Raw genomic sequence first — 26749 nt, forward strand, 5'->3', positions numbered from 1 at the left:
GAACGATGTTGAGGACTGCCATCACACCATGGATGTTGTTGCAGGCTACAAGATCACCTTCCATGAAGAAGAATGGGACAAGATCCTTTTGACGGTCACAGAACATGGAAACCCTAACATCACCTGCCAGCAGATTCCACTGCTGTAGTCTGGAGCCCAACAGCTCTGCCTTACTCTTGGGTAGTTCCAAATCCCTGACAAGGTCATTCAGTTCACCTTGTGTTATGAGGTGTGGTTCAGAGGAGGAGGATGGGAGAAAATGTGGGTCCTGTGACATTGATGGTACAGGACCAGAAGTTTCAACCTCTTCCTCGTCTGACTCAAGTGAGAATGATTCTGGTGCATCAGGAACCAGCAGTCCTTCTCCGTGGGGTACTGGGCGTATAGCTGATGGAATGTTTGGATAATGCACAGTCCACTTTTTCTTCTTTGACACACCTTTCCCAACTGGAGGCACCATGCAGAAGTAACAATTGCTGGTATGATCTGTTGGCTCTCTCCAAATCATTGGCACTGCAAAAGGCATAGATTTCCTTTTCCTGTTCAACCGCTGGCGAAGATTTGTTGCACAAGTGTTGCAGCATATGTGTGGAGCCCACCTCTTGTCCTGATCTTCAATTTTGCAGCCAAAATAAAGGTGATAGGCTTTCTTAGCCATAGTGGTTATACTGCGCTTTTCTGATGCAAAAGTCACTTCACCACAAACATAGCAGAAGTTATCTGCACTGTTCACACAAGTATGAGGCATCTCTGCTCACTTTGGCTAAACAGAAATGTGTCCCTTTGCAAAAATCAAACACTGACAAATAAGAGAGCATGACACTATATGATTTCTAGAGCTGATATAGGGCAATTTGTTCAGCAGAGTGATGTAAGCTTCGTTATGATTGCATCATCCATGACTTCTAGGAATAACATGATGTAATTCATATCATGTATGATGCAATACCAGCTTCAGATTGCATCATTCATTGTTTTACCTAAAAGCAAGTACTGTCCAAACCCAGTCATAGATTAATTCATAGATCCAGTCAAAGATGTATTTTAGTCATTTCTGGTTTAAATTGATATCCCTTCCCTTCCCTTTATAACTCACTTATCCTCCGCCATTCGCAAGTCAATCGTCATATATACTGACCCAATAGCATATCTTGAAAACTAGAGCCAATCAACAATTTTAAGCATTATTTTCATTCTCAGTGACCCAGAATTAGTAAAGTTTGACTACATTTATTTCAGAAGCATTTTGGCTGTAGAGCGGTGTAATGGCATCTTGTATGATAACTGCCTGAAGCATTTTTATTTTCTGTTTTGGTTCTCTCATTTTTTTACTTTAAAAAAAAAAGCCAACACATTATGTCAAAGCTACTTATTTTATTAGACCCGAGCAGAAGCTATAGTTAAGGTTCCAATGCAGTGTCCAGGATAACCCACTGTTTCCAGTCACTTAGGTTGTTTCAGCTTACACCTTTTGTACTGACAGGTTTCAGAGTAGCTCTCTGTATGTGTGTATATATATCTCCTCAATATATGTTCCATTCTATATGCATCCGAAGAAGTGGGCTGTAGTCCACGAAAGCTTATGCTCTAATAAATTTGTTAGTCTCTAAGGTGCCACAAGTACTCCTGTTCTTCTTTTTACCTTTTGTACTGACATTTTCCAAGCTTGGTCTCCTCACAAAAAGTGATTTTTTTTTAGTTGGAGCAGATCTCTTCAAACGGGTAGATGAATCAACAATAAACTGCAGGAGAAAAAAATCTCTCTCGGTGTAATTTAAACCAAGTTATCACTAACAAATCAAACTTAACATCCAGCCCTCCACAGCTGGGTGCGGAGTCCTTCCTTGCCACACACATTCTCCTGCTTTCAGTTCTCCAACAGTCTCTCCTATAGCCCTGAGCATCTGTGTAAGGGAGTTGGAAACATAGCTGGAGTTGCCCCAGAGTGAAGCAGTGCCTCTCCCTGCGCCAACCGTTCACCCAGTTTTGTGTAAGCCAAGAGCGAAAATATGCTTTCCCATCTAACAAAAATAGGTCATCTTTCTTTTCAGGGAGGGGCAAGGAACAGTTGTAACAGCTAACTCTTGAAATTTGACATGAATATAGTTCTCAGGGTATAATACATGCTCTGCTGAGTTTCAGAAAAATCAGTTGTAAAATAGCTGTAGCTGTCTGAAGAATCTGCATGAGTGTATGTATAATATGAAATGGTAAATTTTAACCATTTTAATCCCCAGTGTGAGCTGAAACTAACGCACTGATCCTGTAAGGGGCTCAAACAGGAACAGGGTCTCAGACGGGATGACAGAGCTCTTGTCACCCCCCAATTCTTGGCTTTTACATTGCCAGACCAATCTCCTGCCACACATTAAAGAAGCTGGGGATCAGCAAGTTGCAAGGATGTTCTGGGGTACGTGGCAACACATTTTTACACCACCAGAGGATTCCCCAATAGAGGAAGACTCCTCCACTGGTCAGATCAACCAGGTTTAGGATATATTTTAACTGGGAGTCTAGTGTAAATTTTCCCTGACTCACTATAGAATCTGTCCTTTAACCTTCATGTAGCCAATGACTCAAAAATAATCAGGATGACTCACAATTTTATTTTTAAGGCAAACAAGCTGAGGCTCTCTTGGCGGTGTGTGGATATTTCAGTTTATGGTCAATAACAGTGATCAAGCAATGGCAGAGATTAGGACATGAAGCTGCGCAAAACTTGGCAGCTATATCTGGGGTACTGGTGGGTGTCTGGGATGCTTCCGTTGGTGAGTGCTGAAGGGTGTCTGAAGGTTGCTGTGGATGTCTGGGTTCTCTCTGGTTGGAACTGGATGCTGTTGGAGTGTCTAGGACAGAAACTGGAGTTCATCCTGGGTGCTGTCTGGGAGAGAAACTGGGGTCTCTCACTGGGCTGTGATCTGGCTAGGTACTGTTTGAAAAGGTAGCTGGGATCTGGTTGGGAAGTCTGGAGGTAACATTGGTTGCCACTACCTGAGGTCACTACTTGCCAGTTGCCCACTGCCACCATCGCTTCTGACTCCTTCCAAGCAGAGATCCAATAGGGGGATCAGCAAAAGGGGAAGCAGAGAGGCAACTACCCTATTTGCCTGCAGTCCAGTTGGCTGCATGAGGATCCAGCTGGACTGCTGTAATGAATGCCTTACAGGGCTGCCATAAGCATTAATATCATGTGAGATGTGTAACATTTGACAGTCCTATCAGAGTAAGAATTTGCCCCTTTCTCATGCTGCAGTACCTTGAGCACAGATGGCTACCATGTCAGCTACTGCAGTTCCATGGAGCTGTGTAATTATAGTTTTATAGATACATTAAAGAAAGTACTTTGAGATGAAAGGTGCTACATAAGTGTAAAATATCATTAAAGTATATTCTACATAATTGGGGGACAGGATATTGGGATGGCTGCTCCATTGCAATGTCTCTCAAACTAATTTAAGCTACTGATAGTGAACAATAATAACAGCTGCTTATCGGGCTAAATAGTATAAATTTAGCTAAGGAGTTTGAGGTATTTTAAACCAGTGTAATATGTGTGAAATTTTGAACTCTAGTCTTAAAAGCACAGATTGCCAAATTAAGATTAAAGGACACATTTTCTTGGGTACTCAACAGGCCTCATTCAAGGGTGGCTGTGTTCTCATTGTCTTGGTTAAGGGTTGGGTTCTGGAGGCATCCAGTCAAGGTTCTGTTGCTTGGAAGATTTGGAGACTGAAGCTCTCTCCTTTGTGTCAATTTTCTCCTCTACTTCCCTGCAACCCCATCTATTTCTTCATTTTTTTTAGAAAGAGAAGGAGGAGAGACTGCAGGAAATTAGACACAAAACTAAACTACAACCATTATGATAGTTTGAAGTTAAGTCATATGAAAAATACAAATTAGATATGCTTCCAAATACAAGACATACTGAAAGATGAAAAAAAATAAAAATAAAAATAAAAAACACCACACACACACCATTTCAATCTCTTTCTGTGTATTTCTCTGAGGAACAGTATGAGATACCACATTAATAAAATATTTGTTATGCATGCACAATTTATTGAGCTCAATGAGAGTTGCAGGTTGTAGTTGAAGGCAGACTTTGGATTTAAGTCAATAAAGATATTCTGGAAAAATATGACAATGAAATTAACGTATACAAAAATGAAAATAATATATTCCAAGATGCTACAAGTGTAAAGCTGTAGAAAAATTAACTATATTGAATTACACAATATACTGGATTTCAGGAATTATATGAGATCATTTAGGTAAAGGCTATTGCAATACACATGCACAGGGGGAAATGTCAACCTAACTTTGGTACTTCCTGACATTTGATTGTTTAACCATACAGTCTTGATGGTACATTATGTTTTTTTTTAAATCTATCATATTTACACTGAACAATTAATTACTTTATTTTTCAAAATATAGACTAGCCAGTTTGGGAGGAGGTGTCATTTTCAGGATGATTTCATTTTCTAGCATTAGCACAGCTGCAAGAAAGTATTTAAATAGCAGTTTTCATTTACATTTCTAAAAAGATTAACATTTAATAGAAATGCTTGATCTGATAAATGCGTGTAATCAGAGATTTCAATTAAAAAAAATCACTAGAAACAGCATGCCATGAGTAGGGTCCCTTTGTAATGTGGTAACACACTGTTAAATAGAGAGTTCTGATGATTGTTACTTTATATTTCTCTGAACAAAGTCTCCTTGTTTTAATGATTATTGTCTTGTTTCTGATATTTACAAGCAAGGATTTGTAAACCTGTTAAAACTTCTTAAATAAATAGGTTTTTTTTTAAAGTTTCTATTAATGTTAGATTTTGGTAGGTTTTAATTTTAATAAATTTTAGGACCAAAGATTGGCAGTTTTGTTTTATACTAGTACAAAATAAATTAAAATGATAATTTCTCTGAACTATCACACGGACAGTACATTATTGTTTTATTTTCCAGCTAAAAATGCCCAAGATTGGATGAGAAATGTAGGGTTTGTAGCCAGAGCTAGTTCAATGCATTAGCACAGCTGCAAGAAAGTATTTAAATAGCAGTTTTCATTTACATTTCTAAAAAAATTAACATTTAATAGAAATGCTGATCTGATAAATGCGTGTAATCAGAGATTTCAATTAAAGAACAAATCACTAGAAACAGCATGCTATGGCCTCATATTCTCACTGAGTTATCTATTGCAAAGTTTGACATATACAATGAACCATTTAACCCTGGCAAGAAACTAGAACCCACAACCTCCCACTTTAAAAGACATCCAAAAACTTGCAACTGCATTAGTTGATTTATATATAAATCTGCTAAGAGGCATATATAATTATAGCTAAAAAAAATCTTGATTTGCTAAAATTTAACACAAATAAAATACCACAGGATATATTTTTAACTGATTATTGGTAACTGTATCACAGTTCATCTCTTCTAAAACCTGAAGCATGCATTAAATAATGGTCAGATCCTGAAAAACATTACTCATGTGCATATTCCCATTTAATTAGAGCTATTCACAAGAATTTCCCACAGGATTGGGCCCCAAGTCCTTGATCCTGTAGCTTTGTAAAGTCAGTGGAACTCTGTGAGGGTGCAGTAGTCCATCTGCATGCAAAACATTGCATGGTTGGAACCTTAATTAGGATAATCAAACCATCCATACTTTGTACTTGTGAGTCTCAGTTCAGCAAATATTTTTCAAAAACCATCAATGTTTACACTGTACCAGATTTATTGCAGAGTAGAAAGACCAGCCTGAATGAAGAACTTGTCTGAAGAATGTTCTGCCTTGAGTACAGGGGACTGGACTAGAAGACCTTTCATGGCCCTTCCAGTGCTACAATTCTATGATTCTAAGAACTAAGTTATCGGTGTGCTAACCTGGGAGAATTTTACTATAAAAAGTATCAAACAACAGGGTTTGATACATTAAAAGGGTACGTTGAATGCCATTATTATAAAAGAAAGTTATTAACTGCCCAAACTGGGACAAAGTTATCATTAATTTTGAGCTAGTTTTTACTACTGTATGTTACATAGGGGAAGCATGATTTTCTAGATGGGGCACCTACATCTACATGTTGGCAACTAAAACTGTTGTTTAGTTGCCCAAGTGCCAATACAGGCAACTAATTTGTGGCACTCATTAGAAACATTTGAAACTACCACTTCCAACCAATGGTTGGCACATACTATGTAACAGTAGTCCATAAAGTAGCTGATTTGACAAGGTGCCGAATGCCCTCAATTCCACTCTATTTGTCATTTTAAAAGTACGTGCCCTCCAAGGAGCTTCTAATTATAAAGCCAGGTTGTTCTAGATGGCTGTGTCAGGGACGAAGATGAAGTTACATGCATGCATGTCAAGTAAAAGATCACGGCTACCTCAACACATCTAGGACATGAGAATCATTAATCAACCAGTTATGAAAAGAGCTAGTGCCATATTAGAAATACATCATTGGAGGAAAAGAAGACATTTCTAAATAGGTGAATATTTCATGACAGAATAATACTTAAAAGGAAATTCTTTTCTTTATAAAGATTCCAGAGCTGTAATTGACAGATGTCTTGCTTTTTCTGCATTGCTGTGGCATTATCTGTACAATTGCAGTGCACACTTCTTATGAAGAGAAGTTAAGAAGCTGTGTACTGACCTGACAGAAATATGCCTTCACGTGTTGCTTACATTAAAGGAGTGGAACATAGATTGGAAAATGTCATAGTGGATAAGGAATGATGAAAAGACTTAGTGTCCTTCTCACTATAACAAAACAAGTCTTAAAATGATTAAGAATTCTGTGTGACTGAAAGTGGAAGAAGAATGTGAACATGTTCTTCTTTTCTTGCTCAGAGTCAATTTTAGTGTGAATAAGCAGAGTGCATCAGAGCATAAAGTGCTTACTTCTTTACCTGACTGTGCTCCTCCTGGGGATGAATACTTTCGATATTCAGTGAAGTGAGGGCAACTGCAAAAGGCAGGCTGGTGAACTGTCTCACAAATAATTCCCTAACAAATGTGTGTTTTTCCTAAGAAAATGGCACAAAGATTTCATTGAAATGTCACATGAAACTTTTAAATTAATTGGATCCTAAAATACAAAGCAAAGAGTAAGGCATCCTTTTGAAAATTCCTTCAGAGGCATCTTATTAGACCAAAAAAAAAATTTTTTTTTTCAGATAACGTTTTGTGTCACTACTTGCTAATTTCACTCATGACTTAACACTTAATTTTAAGGTAGTTTGCAAACTATACAGACTGGAAAATCATTCAAATGCTGGTGGTTTAAAAATGATTCTCCACCACTTAGGAAAGGTACATTCTTTCACTCTTTTCACCCTGAGCCTTAATAAGAGAATTTTTGTGGTCTTTAGTATTAACACATTTCAAAGTATATTCTACTTTAATGCCTACTACAGACCAAATCCAACAGACCTTAGACAGACCAAACTCCCATTTGCTTCTCTAAGGTCTGCAGGATAGGGCTGTAAATCGCCAAGAGTAATATATCCCAAGCACTTATTCCATCAAAAAAGAAAGTGTGATTTACTAGCAATTAAAGCTATATGTAAATTACCAGTGCCATCCCTGGGGCATGCGGGACCAGGACAAATCAGCCCCTGCCAGCTTAGGGGCCCCACTCCGCATCAGCGGTTGGGCCAGCAGGATGGATCCAGCCTGGTGCTGTGCCCCCTGCTGCTGCTGGCGGTTGCTGGCACCTACTGTGGGGCTATTGTGGCTATAGAGCCATGGCGGCTCAGGGCTCCGGCCGGGGCAGGGGACTCACTGCACTGAAATGTGGGCGGCAGAGCTCTGTGCACACGGGGCCAGCAGCTGGGACCCCGGGTGTGGGGGGCCAGCAGCCAGGAGCACAGGGGTGCTGCAGCACCCTCAGTTCCTGAGCCTATGTCTTCTGGGACCAACCACGCCAGCTAATTGCACTGGCCCACAGGGTCCCCGAAAGAGCGGGGCCGGGAGTGGTTGCCACAATTTGCCCAATGCAAGGGACAGCTCTGTAAATTACAAACCAATCAATAAGTAAATTCACAACACAAATTTAATGTAATCAGTTGCACTATTATTCAAATCCAGCATGGACTTACTAACCTATTAGTCTCTTTTGTACAGTTTGTACATGCTGCTATCAACACTACTTACCACAATTCTTGCCATTCACAGCCACTGAAATGTAAACACCATAAATTGGAGTATACACACTTTTTCATTTAACATATTTTTGTCCATGTAGAACATTCCCAGTGGAGTTGGTTGAAATACATGGGGTCCAATTTTCAGAAGCACTGAGCATCCAGAATTCCGGTTAAAGTCAATGGGAGTTGTGGACACTCAGCACCTATGAAAATTAGGTTCTAATTACATATAGCTGAGAGACATCCTCACACAGCAGCTTGGCCATCTTTATGGAAGAGTAGACTTTTTATTAATATTAATTCATTCTTAATAATAATTAAAGGGAAAAAGAAAGCTGTTCTGTGTTGTGGAAAGTACATTAATAGACATTGGAGCAGGGATATGCACTTGGTTCTCCCATGTTGCAGGTGAGTGTAGTAACCACCAGGCTATAAAGTCATTCTCACACTCTGACCCAATATTATTTATATGAAGTGGAACAGCTTCAGCAGCCCCACTCAAGAATCTCCCTATAGCCCAAAGATTAGGGCACTACTCTATAACATCTCTGAATTAGGCAGAGTGGTGACTTGAAGCCAGGTCTCTCACATGCCCAGTAAGCACTGTAACCATGGTGTTCTACAGTACCTCCTTCTTCTCCCTCCATGAATGGTATTTCCAAATTTCCTTTGTTTTTAATGAAAAAAAAGTGGTTAAAATGCCCGGAACTGAAATAATAATAATAATAATAATAATAAAACCCACTCTATTTCAGGTCACATTAAACATTTTATCTGACCCAAAATGAAATGTTTGTTTTTTGTTTCACCAAGAGAAGTCAACCTAAAATGATTTTTTTTCTGATTTTTTTGGCTTGGCCAGCAAACAGAGAAATCGATTAGTCACACAGTTCTAATTAGACCCAACTATCAAATAGAAACAATCCATGTAGAGTATCATTTTTTAATATAGCCAAGACACTGCCATGAGTATGAGTCAAAACATGTTAAATATATTAATGTATGATCTTTATATCTAAGAGAGGAAGAAATGCAATTTCTTAGAGCTTTATTCATGCAATTCTCAGGGCTTCTTCTTATAGCCACCAACCTTCTAGCTGTCAGGCACCATAGGTCTTGAACCCAGCGGACAAGGTTGCCAGCTGAAAGACTTACCCTCTGCACAACTGCACTGCAGGATCAGATGAGGGAACTGCAGCTAGTGCCCCACTACCAGAGGCTGTACCCCCTGACTCAGCACTGTCAAGTAATTAGCAGCAGACTCGTGAATGGACACCATCGGCTATAATGGTTCCTGCCTCGTCCCACCCTTTGTCAGAGCAGCTAGTTGCTCTGCCTGCTACTGGCCAAACCTCTGAGACAAAGTTCCTGCCTACTGACCTGGTTCCTACTTTTTGCTCTTGTTATCACACTTTGTTCTGAGTTTCTGTTTCCTCATCCTAACTCCAGTTACTGACTCTGGCTTGACCCTTGCTATGGCATCTGTCTCCAACTCTGGCTTAATCCTTGGGGTAGTTTCCAACTCTGGCTCTGACCATTGGTATGGCTTCTGGCACTGATTCAGGCTTGGCTTCAGACTCTGGCTTTGATCTTTGATGGGACTTCCAACGGCAACCCCTGACTCCACCCCTGGTTCTGTCCACTAGGTCAGAAAACCCCCTTTCTACCCTGACACTAGTAGCGCATAACTGAATAGAAACAACTGGAGAATCCTCCAGGCAGTGAAGTCTGTGTTGAGCATTGTAAGATACTCCCTTTCCATAGGTGCCTTGAATGCTCCCTCAAGAGATGCCCTATTACCCCAACAAACAGGAGACCAGAACCAAAAATCTAACCAGTGCTTTCCACGGAGAAGTGCAGAATATTACCACCAAGTCATAAGGCCACCCCAGATTATAAAAGGATGTCACTTGTGCCCTTTATTGCACATTTATTTTAATAAATATTACATATTTTTATGTATCTCAACAACAGTTCCCTTGTTTTGTGAAGGGTGGACATGGAAAGAACATGAATCACCTTAGGAAAGCATTAAATTAGTGCAAGTCTACACTAGCCTGGACAACAAGAAAATAATTAAAAACATTCCTAGTCTCCACATCTGGTAAAGAAAAATATGCTTAAACAATGTAGACTGAAATTTTAAGTTAGTGCCTCCACATACAGGGAAAACATTAGCAAAAATTATATTGCATAATATTGTCACTTTCTACTCTTAAGTAGGAATCCGTGAAACACAAATCAAAGAGATTATATCATGAAATTAGCATATCTCCAAGAAAAATGAAAGCATTCAGCCTCATTGTTCAGCTGGCTGAAAGAGAGGCAAAATTAATGCTAATTAATTACTCATTAATGAGGAAACCCCAAATACAAGCTATGATTTTTTTTTTAAAATAGCAAAAATAATAGTATATTTTTATTAAGTATATGAATCCAGTACAGAATTCTGCTCTACTCCTATAAGAAGTCAAAACTATTAAGACTAAATTAATAGTGAATTAATGGGCTGGTACCTCAGGGAGACCCAGACTCAAATCGACTTTGATGTGAGCTAAAGTCAGTGCCATGATTATAACTTGCTTCCTAGCAGATGTTGCGCACAACACAAAACAACCTTACAATCACCCAAAATTCAGGATTCTTTACACAAGAGAAGACTAGAATTTGGAAAAGCTGAATTTGAACCTGAGACGAAGTAGCAAATCTATTGTCTGAGAAAAACTTGCCCAATGGCTGACTATTTCTACCGGCAGCTTTGGCCATTGCTATCAGTCCCTTCTTTTAATTAATTATAAGAATGGCCATACTGGGTCAGACCAAAGGTTCATGTCTAGCCCAGTATCCTGTCTTCCGACAATGGCCAATGCCGGGTGCTTCAGAGGGAATGAACAGAGCAGGTAATCATCAAATGATCCATCCTGTTACCCATTCCCAACTTCTGGCAAAAAATCAATCTATGAAAATACAGGGCCAAATTACTCATGCCCTGAAGTTAATGGAGTTTTGTTCATAAAGTGCTATATTGCTCTAACCTAAAAAAATGACTGTGTAAAAATGATACCTTCTTAATCAACATCTGCTCCCAATGTGTATTTTCAGCAGAGCTGGTTTCCTGTGCTATGAAGTGTTTTCAAGATTTTGAAAATTCTTCCTTTCCTGAATTGGGACAAAGTCAAAATCTCAAAAATGTTTGCAAACCAATAAACCATATTTTTTTGGATCAGATCAAAATGTCTTATACCAATAATTTCGAAACATTTAGCTTTGATTTTGATTTTTTTTAACATAATTAGAAATTCTAAATGAGTCATTATGATTTAAAAAAGAAACTGTTTCAAAAATTCAAAATGGGACATTCAGAGAATTCTGAAACATTTTGCAATTTTTTGACTGATCAAAACTGACCCTTTCCTGGGATCATTTTGGCTTTGATAAATCAACATTTTTGGATGAAAAAATGTTTCAATGGAAAATTCCCAACCAGTTCTAATCTGCAGGCTTTCAGAACAAATACACTTATTATTTTGCACTGTTAGCTTGGCAGAGCCCACACAGCTTTGTCGAACTGGTTCACTCAACATAGTCAACTAAGCCTCAACTGCAGCATCAATCACTTTCACTTGTGCAATTCCATTTAAGACAAATGTCAGATCTACCTGAAAAGTTAGGTTAACCCAGTGACTTCACTCAATAGTGTAAAAAATCTACACTCATGAGTGATGTAGTTAAGTTGACCTAAACCCCGATGTAGTTAGAACTAGCTTGATAGAAGAATTCTTCTGCCAGCCTAGCAACCACCTCTCGGGGAAGTGGACTAACTATGCTGATGGGAGAACCCTGAAACGCTAGATTGAAGCGCTACAGTGGTGCAGCTGCAGCGGTGCCACTGTACCGTTTCAAGTGTAGACAAGGCCAATGGGCTTATACAGGTGTAACCGAAGGCACAATTTAGCCTGAATTTAGCCAGAATCCTTATTGCTAGTGATATGTGAAAAGGGGGGGGGGGGGGAAACAGTCTGATTTTCAGACCTCAGGTTGAATTTGCAAGGCTGGGATTCAGTAAAGTCACCTTTTTGCCTATAACCTGAAGAAGTTTTATCTAGAGTCAAAGAGAGAGAGTAACATAGACTCTCATGTTGCTTTTTATAGACTCTCATAACGCCATTTTCAGCCACTTTTCAGAGCAATGCTGTTCCTAAACCTTTATAAAACCACTGTAGTATCCTGTAGTTGTTTGGTCTGTAACACTATTTTTTTTTTAAAAGAACAAGGAGTACTTGTGGCACCTTAGAGACTTGGGGTATGTCTTCACTAACCGTTGGATCGGCGGACAGCAATCGATCCAGCGGGGACTGATTTATCGCATCTAGTCTAGATGCGATAAATCTACCCCCGAGCACTCTCCCGTCGACTCCTGTACTGCAGCACTGCGAGAGGCGCAAGCAGAGTTGATGGGGGAGCAGCAGCAGTTGACTCACCATGGTGAAGACACCACGGTAAGTCGATCTAAGTATGTTGACTTCAGCTACGTTATACACGTAGCTGAAGTTGTGTAACTTAGATCGATCCCCTCCGCTCCCCCCCCGCCCCCCCCAGTGTAGACCAGGGCTAACAAATGTATTTGAGCATAAGCTTTTGTGGGCTAAAACCCAGAGTGGGTTCTAGCCCACGAAAGCTTACGCTCAAATAAATTTTTTAGTCTCTAAGGTGCCACAAGTACTCCTCGTTCTTTTTGCTGATACAGACTAACACGGCTACCGCTCTGAAACCTGTCAAACCTGGCACTTATTTTGCTATCATCCAAGTTTTGACCCACACCTAGAAGTTTCTTTAAAAATCACTTTTAACCCTGGAATTGATTCTGATGACAAGGGATGTGTGTGTTTGTTGCATGCGTTAGTTATAGTCAGGGCCCTATGAATTCGATAATTGTGCAGCTGCAAAATTTGAAAATTATTTTCATACTGTTACACGCTACAAAAAGTGCCATGGAAAAGACTATCTACCTCACACAGGGTACTTTTTCCTTTGTTTTAGAAAAGGGGAAACAGACAGGGCTAGGCAGCTCTATTGATTTTAATGGAATTACACCAATTTACATAAACTGAGTATCTGACAGAGATTTTGTGCTTCCAGACAAGAATTTTATGGCACACCCAAGATAGGTACTCTGAAATCCCAGATCACTGCTACCTTACCGTATGCCTACACTGCAATTAGAACATGTGATTATAACACAGATAGGCATACCTGAGCTGGTTTTGTCTGAACTAGGTCACTAAAAATAGCAGTGAAGCCGTGGCAGTATGGGTGGTGGCACAGGCTAGCAGACTGAGTACATAGCCAAGTCCTAGGAGGTCTTGCACTTGGGAATCTGCCTCATGATGTTGTGGCGTCGCTGTATTTTTAGCAAGCTAATTTGATCAAAGGTTGTTTGGGTGTGCCTACATGTGCTGCAGTCACACCATCATTTGCAGTACTGACATAGCCTTAGTTGGGAGACTCTTTCCTCTACTATTTGTGACAGGTGCTACATGATATTCTATTTTGGTGTCAGTTTTGCCAGTTTAGTTGCAACCTGCTGCTATTTTGTACTTTCTGACGTTTCTCCTCTCTGCCCTCCCTCCAACAAGGCAGATTTCTGTTTTCAGTGGACAGACTACACAACTAGATAGAGTTTTCCACCTGATCCATTGGAAGGCTCTTCTCAGGAAGAATCATGAAAGACAGTATTTTCCCTCACATCAAAATAAGTAACAAAAGAAAAAAAATCACTCTACAAAGTGCTTCAGAGGCCTTTTTATTAAACCCAAGTACAAATTAAGTGACTGAAAATTAAAAGTGTTGTGAGCACCATGGGCTGCATAGAACCATGAAGTACCTGGAAGACATTATAAAGATTGTGAACCACTCAGCAATTATTATAATCATTGTGAAGCTCTCAGAGGATACTAAAAACAGTATCAAGTTATGGCCAGACATGGTAAAAAAGTGTTCTATGGACACAATAAACAGCATTTTATTAATGCTACAAGTATATCAGTGGTGTTATAAAGAGTGTTATTAGAGTATGACTTTCTGAGAAATCACTGTCTCACTTCCTTTATAACATTCACTGAACATAAGAACACAAGAATGGCCCTATTGGGTCAGACCAAAGGTCCATTTAGCCCAGTATCCTGTCTTCCAACAGTGGCCAATGCCAGGTGCCCCAGAGAGAATGAACAGAACAGGTAATCATCAAGTGATCCATCCCCTGTCGCTCATTCCCCATCTTCTGGCAAACAGAGACTAGGGACACCATTCCTGCCCATCCTGGCTAACAGCCATTGATGGACCTATCCTCCATGAATTTATCTAGTTCTTTTTTGAACCCTGTTATGGTCTTGTCCTTCACAACATCCTCTGGTAAGGAGTTCCACAGGTTGACTGTGCATTGTGTGAAAAAATACTTTTGTTTGTTTTAAACCTGCTGCCTATTAATTTCATTTGGTGACCCCCTAGTTCTTGTGTTCTGAGAAGTAGTAAACAACACTTCCTTATCTACTTTCTCTATATCAGTCATGATTTTATAGACCTCAATCGTATCTCCCCTTAGCCGTCTCTTTTCCAAGCTGAAAAGTCCCAGTCTTATTAATCTCTCCTCATATGGAAGACGTTCATATCCCTAATATTTTTTGTTGCTCTTTTCTGAACCTTTTCCAATTCCAATATATCTTTTTTGAGATGGGGCGACCACATCTGCACACAGTCAATATGGGGATAATTGAAATCCCCCATTAATTATTATTATTATTATTGAGTTTTTTACTTTAATAGTCTTTCTAATCTCCCTGAGCATTTCACAGTCACTATCACCATCCTGGTCAGATGGTCGCTAATCTATCCCTACTGCTATATTCTCATATTTAGAGCATGGAATTTTTATCCATAGCGATTCTATGGTAGAGTTTGATTCATTTACAATTTTTACTTCATTTGATTCTACACTTTCTTTCACATATAATGCCACTCCCCCACCAGCACGACCTGGTCTGTCCTGCTGATATATTTTGTGCCCTGGTATTACTGTATCCCATTGATTATCCTCATTTCATCAAGTTTCTGTGATGCCTATTTTATCAATATCCTCATTTAATATGAACTCTAGGAAGTTCACGTTAGTTAAGAGCCTAAAAATAGCAGTTCAAAGCCTTCTTTGAGACTTCTCTGGCTTCTCCAGAATTTTCAATAGCCAAGAGACACTTTTTCCCACCTGCACTGCATTGCTATAAAGTGGCAGACTGACCGTGAATGGTATTGCAAGTTTTGAAGTACTTAATAATGTAGGGTGTGGAATTATGAGGCAGTTCCTCCTTGAGTTTTATCCTGATGGGTATCTGCACTCTCTACTGACCCATTATTTAAGATTCTATCCTCGTGACTTTAGCCCTAAAGATCATGTCACAAGTAGGGCTGTCAAGAGATTTAAAAAATTAATCGCGATTAATCACACTGTTAAACAATAATAGAATACCATTTATTTAAATATTTTTGGATGTTTTCTACATTTTCAAATATATTGATATCAATTACAACACAGAATACGAAGTGTACAATTGCTCTCTTTATATTTATTTTTGATTACAAGTATTTGCACTGTAAAAAACAAAAGAAATAGTATTTTTTAATTCACCTAATACAAGTACTGTAGTGCAATCTCTATCATGAAAGTTCAATTTACAAATGTAGAATTATGTACAAAAAAACCTGCATTCAAAAATAAAACAATGTAAAAGTTTAGAGCCCACAAGTGCACTCAGTCCTACTTCTTGTTCAACCAATCGCTAAGACAAACAAGTTTGTTTACATTTGTGGAAGATAATGCTGCCCACTTTTTGTTTACAATGTCACCTGAAAGTGAGAACAGGTGTTCTCATGGCACTGTTGTAGTCGGTGTCGCAAGATATTTACGTTCCAGATGCACTAAAGATTCATATGTCCCTTCATGCTTCAACCACCATTCCAGGGGAGGTGTCCATGCTGATGACGGGTTCTGCTCGATAATAATCCAAAGCAGTGCGGACTGACGCATGTTCATTTTCATTATCTGAGTCAGATGCCACCAGCAGAAGGTTGATTTTCTTTTTCAGTTGTTTGAATTCTGTAGTTTCCGCATCGGAGCGTTAAGACTTCTGAAAGCATGCTCCACACCTTGTCCCTCTCAGATTTTGGAAAGTACTTCAGATTCTTAAACCTTGGGTAGAGTGCTGTAGCTATCTTTAGAAATCTCACATTGGTACCTTCTTTGCATTTTGACAAATCTGCAGTGAAAGTGTTCTTAAAATGAACAATATGTGCTGGATCATCATCCAAGACTGCTATAACATGAAATATATGGCAGAATGTGGGAAAAACAGGGGGAGAATTGTATGCCCCCTGCTCTAAGTAGTTCAGTCACAAATTTAATTAACACATTATTTTTTCAATGAGCTTCATCAGCATGGAAGCACGCCCCCTTGAATGGTGGCCGAAGTGTGAAGGGGAATATGAATGTTTAGCATATCTGGCATGTAAATACCTTGCAATGCCAGCTACAAAAGTGCCATGCAAATGCCTGTTCTCACTTTCAATTGACACTGTAAATAAGAGGGCAGCATTATCCCCTGTAAATGTAAACAACCTTGTTTGTCTTAGCGATTGGCTGAACAAGGAGTAGGACTGAGTGGACTTGTAGACTCTGAAGTTTTACATTGTTTTGTTTTTTAATGCAGTTATGTAACAAAAAAAATCAATGTTTGTAAGTTGCATTTACACGATAAAGAGATTGCACTACAGTACTTGTGTGTGGTGAATTGAAAAATACTATTTCTTTTATCACTTTTACAATGCAAATATTTGTAATAAAAATAATATACACTGATTTCAATTACAACACAGAATACAATGTATATGAAAATGTAGAAAAACATCCAAAATATTTAATAAAATTTCAATTGGTATTCTATTGTTTAACAGTGCAATTAAAACTGATTCATTTTTATTATTTTTTTAATTAACCGCATGAGTTAACTGCAATTAATTGACAGCCCTACTCACAATCACACCTTTTGCTGCAGAGGAAGGTGCTCACTCCCCTTGGTATCTCTCCCAACTTCTAAATACCTGAAAATTGTTTTTAAAACCAGAATTTGTATTAGGATCATTGTTGAGTCCCACCTCTCTACTTCCACTATGGTATTAGCACTGCCTACTCTTTGCTTTTATAGTTTTTAGTGTAAGGGTATGTCTACTCTGCAGCTGGGAGCTTGCTTCCCCGTGCGAGTAGACAGACACGTCAGCTCTGCTTGAGCTAGCATGTTAAAAATAACAAGGTAGATTGAGATAGAGCCAGTCGTTCACACTAGCCACCCGAGTGTATACCCAGAGGACCTGGACAGGTTTGTATCAGCTCTCAGTTGCAGAGTAAATGTACAAATAGAATGCAATTAGTACACTGGTCTTTGTATCGTGTTTTTAGAATATATTTAGCATGCATCCCAGCAACCTATTGTAATTCAAGAAAGTCCTCAAAGATCATATTAATATTGAAGGGTCTGTGAAGTGATATTTCTATCTGTGTTAGGGTTTTCTATTGAGATCATCACTGTGGTATCTGAGCACTTCTGATGTACTTTTTTGCACTTACTAATGTATAACACGGTCGCTTTGAGTCATCTGTTTTAGTCTCTTCCTTGCTAGAAGAGGCCCAGCTTGATATATCTTTTATTTATTCATTCGTATTCTTCTCTCGCAGCTCCTCCTTTCCCCATCACTTTGGTTATGGAGGGAAAGCTTTTTCAAAGAGCTATTTCCTTTATACATTTTCAAATAATGAATTTTGCATAACTTGAACTCTTCTCAATGTAAAAATTCTATTCCTCTCCAGTGCACAGTGGTAAAGAATACTGTACAGTTTCATAAATGTGAGTGTAGCGAGGTGGTCACCTGCTCTTGCCCTGAGGGGTTTAAAGACAGCCCTGGGAGAGGGCTGTTGCAGGGGAAAGCAGCTACGAGGCTGATTGGGGAAGCAGCCGCAGCTGGGCCACGCTCCAATCAGGCCTCAGCTGGCCCTATATAAGAGGCTGGGAGCTAGGAGCTCAGCAGACTCCCTCTAGCTTCTGAGAGGGAGGGACCTAAGCAGAGTACCTGAGTGGAGCAGGGCTTGGGAAAGGCAGAGGAGCTGGGGAGCTCCAGCCTGGATAGCCCCAGGCTGCAGCCTAGCAGAAGGCCAATGGGTACTGGGGGTTGCAGAGGGCAGCCCGGGGTAGGCAAAGGCAGCAGGTCCAAACCCAACCTTGCCGGTGATGAGTAGGCTGACACTACAGTCTGCCCCAGGGTCTGGGGGCGAGTTGGTGACTGGCAGTAGCCTACGACTGAGGCGAGGTGGAAATAGGGGGTGGGGGGTTTCCCAAGGAGGGGAGACCCCGAGACTGAGGGGTGTACTGCCAGGGGGCAGCACCCCAGATAAAGGGGCACCTGAGTCCAGGGAGGGGCACGGAGGCCAAGCGGCAGTGGGATACCGGCCTGCAGAGGGTGCTCCAAGGTTGGCAGAGCTAATTCCCAGAAGAGACCAGCAGGAGGCGCTGCAAGGGTGAGTCCCACATCGCTTACAGTGAGAGATGTAGCAATGTGGCTTCACATTTATGCCATGCTATTAAGAGTACAACCTAAAACAATATTGTTTTAATCCCTGCAGGAATACACTACTTCATGTAGAACTACCATACGGATTGATGTTTATTTTATACCATAATTAAATATTATTTCATATATGGGACATGACAGTTATGTTTCTGTGATTTACAAATTCCGTTTTATATGAAACAAGACAGCTATATTTTTTCCAAGTTGTATTCTCTTTCAATGTTAGTGCTATTTTCTGTGCGCTGTACCTTGGTTTTCTTGCACTCATGAGAAGGCTAGACATCAGCACATTCTGTTTGGCAACCATTAATCAGTTTACACCTTTTCCTGGGAAATCTGCTTCAATTTATGATGTTAAATTAGTGTGCAACTCACCACATATCAGCTGGTTTTCCTTCAGGTTATGAAATGCCAGTCCTCGTAAAGTACTGGGATAAGCACAAACTGTTTCTTCTGCTATTCGAACTGAAGCATTTCTAGCCCACTGCAAAACCCATTTTAGATTACAGTCACAGATGAGCGAATCAGTGTTGAAATGTCTAGGAAAACAAAAATAACACTGAAGAAACTAAATGCACTTTTGCAAAATAAATTAATATATGCAGCACAAAATTAGACTGATGCATCTAAACAAAGACAGGCATCACATGACAAATAATATACATTCTCCTCACTCATATGGATTCCAAGATACTATGCCCAATTCTACTCTTAGGTATAATGCAACACCCTTTGACTTCAATAAGAATTGGGCGCACCATAACGCATATGCATATGTAATTACAGTGATACTATTTGGCCACTAAACTCATTAATTTTGCATCAGTGTTTGCACTGAAGGTTAAAACCTGTATAAGCATACTGAACAAAATGATCCTAAGCTATTACTTTGTATATTAAAAATTCCTCTTAGGCTATGTCTACATTGCAATGAAAGACCCATAGTATGGCTAAGCTATGGCTAGCCTGCGGCAGCTGATTCAGGCTCACTGGACTAGGGCTGCAAGGCTAAAAATTTCAGTGTAGATGTTTGGACTCAGACTGGAGCCTGGGCTCTGAAGCCTTGCCAGGGAAAATGGGGGAATGGGGGTGGGTCTCAGAGCCCAGGCTCCAGCCCGAGCCTGAATGTGTACACTTCGATGTTCAACCCCACAGCCCAAGCCCGTGCTGTGGGTTTGTTACTGCAATGTAGATATACCCTGTCTCTAACACCATGCAAACAATATTTACCCATTTAAAAAACCCTCTAATATGTGTATTTAATACATTCAGTAATGAATTATTGGAAATTTTCAAATGAAAACTTATTTGATATTAGTTTATTTTTCCTCTTTTTCCCCCCGTTACCATAAAAAAAAGGGAAATTATTGCAAAAGGCAGTACATTTTAAGTAATTAGAAACTGACAAAAGCAAGCCTATTCAAATTAATACCGCAGTTCTGTCACGCTGGTTCTGAGGAGTTCTCAAATTAGGGTAAAGGGGGGGGAAGTAACACTATATAGTCTACGATATCAACAGAAGGAGTTAATATGAAGTTTCAGCCTTGATTATTAAACCTCTACGCTTTTGACATGTAAAACTAGATAACGCCAAGATATCCTAGCTACAATATTGTACACATATATGGCAACAAAAGATTTGTATGATATCCAAATCGAATCTTACATATTGAAGCCATACTTACAAGGCTTTCAGAGCTAATAGCTCAGAAAAAAGTCCATTCATGAGACTTGAAAAAATATTCCCTGATAAACTCCTAGAAAAGAAGCAATATACAGTTACTATAACAAATAAAAGATGCAAACTAGTTATGTTATATGGCAGAATTTTGCTGCTGTTAATTAAAAAAAAAAAAAAAAAGGTTAGAACTTTGCTGCTTTCTTCCATGGGAAGAATAAATAAGATATACTTTCTTAAGGTTACATATTACTTTTTTGCTGAAAGATAATATATAAACATGTATAAAGCAAATCACACACCGATTTTCAACTTCCTTTCACAGCAGACGCATTTCTACGATGCAGTATTGTTGAAGTTACCAGGCAAGGTACTAACAAACTTCAACAGGACTTTATTTTTAAAGTGGAAACCTCTTTACTAAGCTGCTGCTGCAGCATCGGCCTCCTCAACTCCTCCCCCTCCTTCCTGTTTCCTGTCCTTTCAGACTCCCAACAGCCAGCGCTCCCAGTTCTAATAATTACAAACAACATCTAACCACCACAAGTATCTTCTAATAAACAGATATTCATAGCTGTTACAGATCCAGTAATATTTTAAGTGCTTAAATTTGAAGTTATGGTATAGTGATATAAACAGTTAGACCTATATTTGAGCTATGCTGTGCTCTTTAAAATCTATGTAACATGCAGGGCCGACTCTACCATTTTTGCCACCCCAAGCGACAACAACAACAAAAAAGCCGCTCGGAATGCCGAAGAAAAAAAAAAAAAAGCCACCCGGACTGTGAGGCCCCAAGAATGGACGGAATGCCACCCCTTAGCATGTGCCGTCCCAGACACATGCTTCCTCTGCTGGTGCCTGGAGCCGGCCCTGGTAACATGATACTTCAAAGTAGGGTGATTAGATGTCCCAATTTTATAGGGACAGTCCCGATATTTGGAGCTTTTTCTTATATAGGCACCTACTATCCCCCCCACCCTCTGTCCCGATTTTTCACATTTGCTATTTGGTCACCCTACTTCAAGGTAATCCAGACTAAATAAATTGATTAATTTAATATTGAGAAGAGTTTAGAGAACATACTGAATATGTTTTATGTGTAAAATGAGACTAACTGTAAGGCAAGTTAGTTTCATATTCTAAGGTTGCATTACATTATACCTTCATGAAAATAATATTTTCATATTTTTAAACTTCTAGGAAATGTAAACTTTCTCTATAATCTACAAAAAGATCCAGCGTCATGGGATCAGTCAAGAAAACAGCTTATTTTAATGTCTATTGTAAGAGGATTTTTCCATGTATTTGCTTTGAAAATTTACTACTGTCTTTAAGGAACTAGTCTGAATATCTCAGTTCTAACTAGCTCTAATTGTCTCTGGTAATTGATTCCAGAATGGTTTTTAACTCCATGACCACAAATATATGAATGTCCTTTTGCATAGTCTAACAGTATTGTTGCTCTCAATTCATGTTAACATTAATGGCAAATGCCTAAATGTCAAGTCATATTCTCCACTGCTATACCAGTTAAATAAAAATTGGTGTCGCATCTACGATTAAGGTTTCCTTTCAGATAAAGCACATTTCTGGATTGCTGACAAATGTTCTTTTCTATCTATGCAAATAAGTAAATGCCTGAAGCCTTCTGAATTTACATGACTGAATTTAAGATGGCTGCAAAATTTCATGTCTCAGAGGATTGTTCAGCAGAAAATGTGTTGTCATCAAGAAGAAAATAAGTTGTATCGAAAAATAAAGATTCAAGCCTTTGACAAAAAAATTGATTTTTTTACAGATTTATATTTCTGTTCTGTCTACAAAGTAAAGAACTCAAACTATACTGAAGGTAAGAATTAAGTTTAAAAATACTGTTTAACGAATGAAGCCTTTGGCAAGCGGTAAATATTGTAATCTGATAAAAAAAATCTTTGCAGGGAATGCATTATATACAGGGACATGTGCCCTGATGAGCTCCTGCCAGAAAGATGAGGAAGTATCACAGGTCAAAAAAGTTTATGGAGTTCTTTTAAGAAAATCATTTATTCTTGAAAGATAATATTACTTCTAGGGTGTTTATTCAAGAAAACTGTACTGTGCATGGAGCCCAATGACAAATATGCAGCTTGGATGATAACGTATGAAGCCATGAAGATAACTGAATAAATGTAAAGATAGGATGGAAATGGGTTTTAGCATCTCCTATTAGAAATTTTGGTCCTATTTTGTGAAGTACTTAGTACCTTGCATACACATCTATCATAGCGTAGCAGGAACTGCACACTATTTAAGGCTCTATTACAGAGCTCAGATTAAACAAGAACTTTACATCTTTATTTAGTAATAATCTCATTGAAATGGCAAAAACCAAAACACAATATAAACGGAGTACAGTACTATATGCATTTTATCATGCTTTGATGAAAAATGAATTTATACAGAAAAAATAAATTGATATTTTATTTGCACTCAAAAGCAAACTCTTAACAGTGACCTCAGCAATGTTAAGGCAAAAGAACTTCCCAAGTGCATGGAACATGTGAGTCAGATGTGTTGATCTTTGGATACACTTGATATGAAAGCAGATGAGGTCACGGATAAGGTTGTGTGTCACCCTCCAAGTTTGATGAAGCTGCAGTATGTATTGCTTTTAGGGATCTGCTACAGATGGAAGCAAAAACCTGATGGGTGTTGCAGTGCATTACTGACTGTAGGAAATATGGAGATTTAAAGGAATGCATTAGACTTTTCCCATAAATTCTTATGTCTATGCTTTTAGCGTAACATAGCGTGGATGGAGAATGCTCTATGCCATTTTAACTCTAATTAAATATAGTTTTTGTTTGCTGATATCAATGGGAGTTGAGGGCACTCAGCATCATAGAGACCTCAATTACGCAGATGCCGAACTCTAAAGTCAGTGAGACCAGTGCTTATTTTTAGGCACATTCTTAAACACCTTGCTGAGGTCCTGAGGGTTTTTCAGGGTGAACTGGACTGATCAGGATTTGGCCTACACTATGGTAACCTAAATATTTCTGAATCATCTGCCATCAAGAGTTTTCTGTTTTTCTTATTTGCTGTAACAATGAAGGATGAGAATATTTTCTTCAGAGTTTTAATCAGTGTTAAAGCTACACAACTCAACACTTCGAAAGATGTAAAACACACACATACACATACAGAATAATGCTAATTTATAATCTTTTTCCTTCCCTTTTCTAGTTTTTTTCCCCCTCTTTCAAATGAGGGAGTGATCCCAGCATTTGACTGATGGGATGATTGTTTGTGGGTATCACAGAAGTGAAGTTTGAGGAGGGATTTAAGTGAAAATAGGGAGGACACAAGGGGCATTTGAATAGGGAGTGTGTTCCAGGCATAAGAGCAGCACTGAAGAAAGTATAAAGATGAAAACAATGAGTAGATAAAGGGAGAGGCAAGGAGAGATTAATTAAATGTGGGAAGAGGTTGAGAGGGTGGGGGGGATAAAAATGAGAAAAGAGGTGTAGGCTGGGGCAGGTTCCAGTGGATAGTTTCTTGATACCCCTGCAGTAGTGTCAATTAGATTCCTTACATGTTACTTGTTTTGTACTTTATCTCTACAGTGTACAAAGTGATTAGCTGCTTCAATGACATTAACAAAGTCACAAGAGAATTTATTATATGATATTATCATAAAGATAACTACTGATGATGATTCAGAGTCAGGATGAAATATAAATCAGATGTACTTTAATCAAATAATTGCAAGTAAGCAGCAAGGTGCATTTCATACTTTTAAAAGGAAGATTCAGGAGTAACTGTTTGTCAAAGCATGTTTCAGGCTGGAACATTTTATAGTCTGAGGTGCTAATTTATCCAGGCTCATCAAAATAGACTCCGATATATCATTAAAGGAAACCCACAATCTTCTGCTGCTCCTGATACTTAGTTCCAAGTAGAACAGGTGTTTAAATTATTAAGAGCCCTATTCAACACCAGAAATCCCTTTGCATACCTGGTTCCTGGAACATAGCATTGAAACATGACCCTTGAGAAGGTCAAAAGGAGATATGAAAGACTTGTTACATTCAATTATGTCACTTACAATCATGTTTAGAATATAAAAAGCTCACCAAATATAAGCATGACAAAGGATAATATACAAGCCAGGAAAGCCAAGCCAATAGATTAGCGAGTCAAAACGAAGCATCTTTTGAACTACCTGGATTGCAGTCAGCTATACCTGTCATATAACATGTATATTTGCTCTAGGATCATTTTGGTGCTATTCCATTTTGGCAAATTCATCAGTTCCAAGTAAGTGTAAAACCTGGATCAATCTCAAGGAAAATAATCACAAATCATTGACAGGCAGTGATAAATTCCTGGAACAGCGTGAAAACTTTGGATTTCAATACTAACCAAAAGTTCAACTCCTATTTATTGCAAGGTGTGAGACTTTTTGGCACAAGCTTTGGGCAAAATCTTCCCTCTCTATGGGTGCCATCAAGGGGTTAATGTTTTTATGTGGATTCAGTGGTTGTACTTGAAACCCAAAGGAGCTTAAACATGTCAGTTATCGATGAATTTATTTGGCCAGGTGGTTTGGTCAGGTCTAAAATAATTGTCTACCCTTTTGGTAGTGATGAGAATATACTGTACCATGGCCCTTGGCTTTCAGAGCCAGCAGAGAAAATCCTGCTCAGGTCAATGAACATAAATATTCTTCTTACTCCTGTTTTGAAGACAATCTGCTCCAAACTGACCTCTATCAGTCCTTTAATTAAACTAGTTAAAGACCTTTGCATTACCATTGGCACCTGTGACAGTTTTTTCAGAGCAGATCAAGTTGTCCTCCCTAATTCAAGTGAAGGATTTAAATCCTTCCTCATGTTGCTGGGTATGGGTATATGACATGATGAAAAACCAACATGAAATGAAACCTAAAGCCAGTGGTGTCCCAAACTTCCTGCAAATTAAATCAAAGAGTAACAACTCTTAAAAGACCTTGAATTATGTTAATCTAAATGAAATATATTCCAATTTCCTTTGTTTCATCTGATATTTATGCTTTTAAACATTGTAAGAAACCTAATCTCTGTAGTTAGCAGAAGAGATTTCTCTCTCTTGCTCTTTCCAATAGACTTATGGCTCTCTCTACTGGTTCTAATAATGGCCTACAAATGATTCCTTGTACGTTGTCATGCTAAGGTAGCAAGAGAGCTTAGAAGAGTTTCTATAATAAGTAGTTGCAGCATTCAAAGAGTATGTATGTGATTTCCACTTTGCTGCTTCAGTTACCTGGACCACGCTTGATTGCTTTATCAGTGCCAGTTACTAGTTTAAGAACTTGTCACCTTCGCATCACTTGCTCATTTTTACTGCTTCAGTGCTTTCAAAAATGTGTATATCAGCACTACAGTTATGCTAAATAAATGTTTCTACACAGCTCTTCTACAATTTAGCTGTCTCATGCTCCTCAGTTGACTGGTAAACATGTTTCCAATTATATCAGTGGCAAATGCATTACTACCAGACAATTTTCTGTATTTCAAACAGGTGCTAAACAAGTGAGAGTCTGGGAAGTATTTGTTCATGAACCACCAAGAAAACCCCAGGGTGCTGCTTTCCAGATTCAAAAGATGGCACTAGCATGGAATTAGGAGGCAGTGCATTGTTACCACCATTTTGGACAAGAGATAAAACTGAAGTCCTGACCATTTGTGATAATTAAAAAATACTGACACTTTTCACAAGAGCAGGGTATTAACCCCAGTGCTCCTGGCTAAATTCCAACTTCATTCTACTTATGTAAATAGCCTTGGCAGTTTCAAATAGATCCGACATTCCTCACTTATACAATATTGCTGTGTATTGCTAGAAACTGCCACACGCTACCTCAAACGGTGGCTTCCTTTTCTTGGTGAGTGAGGAGAACTCTATATATCCTATAAACATGTGTTTACTCGAATCAGGCCCAAGGATCATATTCTCAAGCCCACTGAAATCAGAGTGCTAACTGGTGGGTCCATTTGTAGAATTTAAGAACTTTGGTTCTGTTTGTTTGACAGGTACTATAAGTGTAATATATAGTTTTATGTTCAGAATATACTACATATTCTCACATAAGCACTAAGATTTGAGAATAAACTACTTATTTCCTATTGGCTGATCAAGACAGCAAACTTCCAAAGGTTCCTTCTGCACATGGATAAACTTTTATCATCTGTTAGATGCAATGACACACTCCCT

At 38.9% G+C, this 26749-nt stretch overlaps 1 protein-coding gene across 4 annotated transcripts in view; it reads right to left on the reverse strand.

Annotated features, from left to right (window-relative positions):
* ADGRA1 (adhesion G protein-coupled receptor A1) overlaps positions 1–26749 on the reverse strand; it is a 502175-nt gene that overhangs the window by 260104 nt on the left and 215322 nt on the right. For all 4 annotated transcript variants that reach the window (XM_065552125.1, XM_065552124.1, XM_042856772.2 and 1 more), the window contains 2 exons: positions 20520–20591; positions 19210–19373 (listed from right to left, as the gene is read on the reverse strand). In XM_065552125.1, coding sequence (XP_065408197.1) covers positions 19210–19373; positions 20520–20560 — 205 coding nt within the window. In that variant the 5' untranslated portion in view covers positions 20561–20591. The remainder of the gene's footprint in view (positions 1–19209; positions 19374–20519; positions 20592–26749) is intronic.

The sequence above is a fragment of the Chrysemys picta genome, chromosome 7 (genome assembly GCF_011386835.1).
Source record: "Chrysemys picta bellii isolate R12L10 chromosome 7, ASM1138683v2, whole genome shotgun sequence".
Taxonomy (NCBI): domain Eukaryota; kingdom Metazoa; phylum Chordata; order Testudines; family Emydidae; genus Chrysemys; species Chrysemys picta.